Here is a 2,824-nt window from a genome sequence, read left to right as displayed (position 1 = left end):
GGAACCGAGGAGAGAGGACTTACTTTGATTAATTGAGAGTGCGGTATAATGAGACGATAACAGGCTACAGATGCGGGCACACACACACACACATATATATATATATATGTATACATTTATGTATATATTTATATAAACATATACAATTTCAGAATCAAACAGAGTACTCTCATAACGTAACACAATACGTAACGCCTTCACTTATTTCCTCTCTTTTTGCTCATTTCCTTTCCCTTTCTCTCCTCACCTCCTTTCCTCTCCTTTGCTCTCATTTCCTTTCCTTCACTTTTTATTTGCACGTTGTTGGCATACAGTTTGTTTAGTGTTTTGCTGTTGTTCCACATGTATTGTTTTGCTGTTGTTCCACATGTATTGTTTTGCTGTTGTTCCACATGTATTGCTGACATGTGTGTGTAGTGTTTCTTTTTGTGTTGTTCTGTTTTAACCCCTTGTGCGGAATGCTTTGGCAATTTCAAATGTCATAAGCCAATAAAGCCCCTCTGTGTTGTATATAAATAATGTTGTGATGTTTGTCCTTCAGCAATGAGCCGGCGGCGTGTCTCCGTGAGAGACCTGGGTCTGACGGACTGTCAGGGCTGGCTGCTCCGCAGGAAGGAGGCGCGCAGCTTCCTGGGAGCCAGGTGGAAGAGATACTGGTTCGTCCTGAAGAAGAGCTCGCTCTACTGGTACTCCAACAAGATGGTGAGAAACAGAAACCTGAAAAGCTTCTTTCTGTCATATTTTCTTCAGTTTAGACGCAAATATTGTCCTTTTTATCCTAGTTTGAGTCTCTTTGTAGTTCCTGTGCAGCACCTTTGGTCTTTGGAGCTTCTTTGTGGTCATTTTGAGTTGCTTCCTACTTGACCTGAGTGTCTTTGAGTCTCTGAGGTGTTCCTCCTTTCCTCCCCTCAAACATGTCTCAAATTTGGATCAATAAAGTACTTCTTATCTTATCTTCTTATCTCTTGAGGCGGAGAAAGCCGAAGGGTTCATCTGCCTGCCCGGCTTCACCATCCAAAAGGCCCAACAGTGCAAGAAGAAACAGTACGCCATGTTTGTTTCTCTGTGTGAAACTCACCTGTCGACTAACGAAGTATTATATTTAGAAGTATCTGTAATATTAACCGCACAGTGTTGTGTTTCAGTTCCATAACAGCCAGCCATCCTCTGGTTGTGACCATCTTCATCGCTGCAGAGAGCTTCACAGACATGAACAAGTGAGTATTCAAGAATCTAGATTCTAGATTCAAGGCTTTATTGTCCACATTACGTACAGTTTAGATCTGTCAATGAACAACTGAAGTCCAGGCTCCTCCAACAGAGCAACATGAATATATACGGTATAGGACATAGAACAAATACAACTGATAAAATAGTGCAAGATGTGGGGGAAGCTTCTGAAGCAATTGGAAACAGGACTCAGAGAGACACGAGGAGAGCCGGAGCTTTGATGGCAAACACTGACGGTTTATTTGGAGTTACGGCCGGAGAATTGACAAAACAGGTGGTGTGTAACGAGTTGACACGGTGGTTGCCAAACCAATTCTGAAGAACTCTTTCTGCAGCTCGAGTTTTTAACTAGTTCGGAGTGTAATAATCAACATTCTTTATCAGAATGACTAAAGCAATAAGGACCCTGAATCTAACGAGAGCTCTCGTCCATAGGAAAGAATGTGCGCCAGGGAACCTTCGTCCCTGAACAGTAAACTACCTCATGGCGGGTTGTGCTCTGTCATAGACTGGCAACAGCAATGCGCCCAAGCTCCTCCCCCTTAAGAGAGATAGCAGCAATACCCAAGGCCGTAGACCTATGCCGTGGGAAAGGAGACAGTGAGAGGAGAACATGATGAACTGTGTCGAAGGTTGAACACCTAAGCTAATTATTCCCTAACACACTATATTTGAATAGATGATCACATCAACCCATATATCTGGAGATCATATTTGTGAAGGGTTCCAAAGTGAAGCAACACTTGCTTTGGTTAAGTTTAAGTATTTTAAGTTAAAGAGAAAGAAACAGGTTACAAAAATGGCACTATGGTGTCAAATCGATACATGGTGCCTTTTAGGTTTTTGTAAAACACNTTATTGGAAAACACTCTTCTCCTCACCTTGGCCATTTCTCTGACTCCCCTCCTCAACTTCCCTCCTCAACTCCCCTCCTCGACTCCTATCCTCGAGACTTAGTCCCGCCGACAGGAGATGCGAGTGGAGGAGCCGAGGAGGAGAGAGGAGGGGAAGCAGCAGGCGGTTAGAGAAATGAGAACTCCTCTCCTCTCAGCGGTCATTTTAAAGAGAAAGTCTCGAGGATAGGAGTCGAGGAGGGGAGTTGAGGAGGGAAGTTGAGGAGGGGAGTCAGAGAAATGGCCAAGGTGAGGAGAAGAGTGTTTTCCAATAACAGAGTGTCTATTCTGTTGTGTGTGCGTGTGTGTTCTTGCGTGTGTGTGTGTGTGTGTGTGTGTGTGCGTGTGTGCGTTTGGTCACTCACTGCTCCTGAGGTTGTGGCAGGTAAAAACGTATTCAGCTATATATAATATCCTGCTTTATATTTTGTTACTGTACTTTTTTTCAGTTTTGTGTAGCTTATTTATGTAATATTAAATTACATACATAATATTCACAACATCTTCTTCTTACTTGCTTGTCTATCGGTGTCTAACTATGTTTGTGGCTTTGTTTATCCATGTATATTTAAACATATGTGTGCAAAAATAATGCAAAAAATCCTAATTTCTTTGCAGTAAACAACGTTGAGCTTGATGATCATTCCTACATTGTAGTGATATTTAATTGTGGTTTCAGACTAAATACCAAAAAAAAACCT

The 2,824-nt window shown here is 42.2% G+C and overlaps 1 protein-coding gene across 1 annotated transcript; it reads left to right on the top strand.

The window, feature by feature from the left end:
- Positions 1–541: 541 nt before the first annotated feature.
- LOC104947932 (interactor protein for cytohesin exchange factors 1) lies at positions 542–1,221 on the top strand (the record flags this gene model as incomplete). Its single annotated transcript, XM_010774054.1, has 3 exons — positions 542–702; positions 971–1,044; positions 1,146–1,221. Coding segments are annotated over 3 exons (311 nt in total), but the record flags the coding sequence as incomplete, so codon positions are not given.
- Positions 1,222–2,824: the final 1,603 nt, after the last annotated feature.

This window comes from Notothenia coriiceps, unplaced genomic scaffold (assembly GCF_000735185.1).
Source record: "Notothenia coriiceps isolate Sejong01 unplaced genomic scaffold, NC01 NC01_scaffold00013444, whole genome shotgun sequence".
In the NCBI taxonomy this organism is placed as follows: domain Eukaryota; kingdom Metazoa; phylum Chordata; class Actinopteri; order Perciformes; family Nototheniidae; genus Notothenia; species Notothenia coriiceps.
Note: the sequence above shows the minus strand (reverse complement) of the source record. Positions and strands in the feature narration are given on the sequence as shown.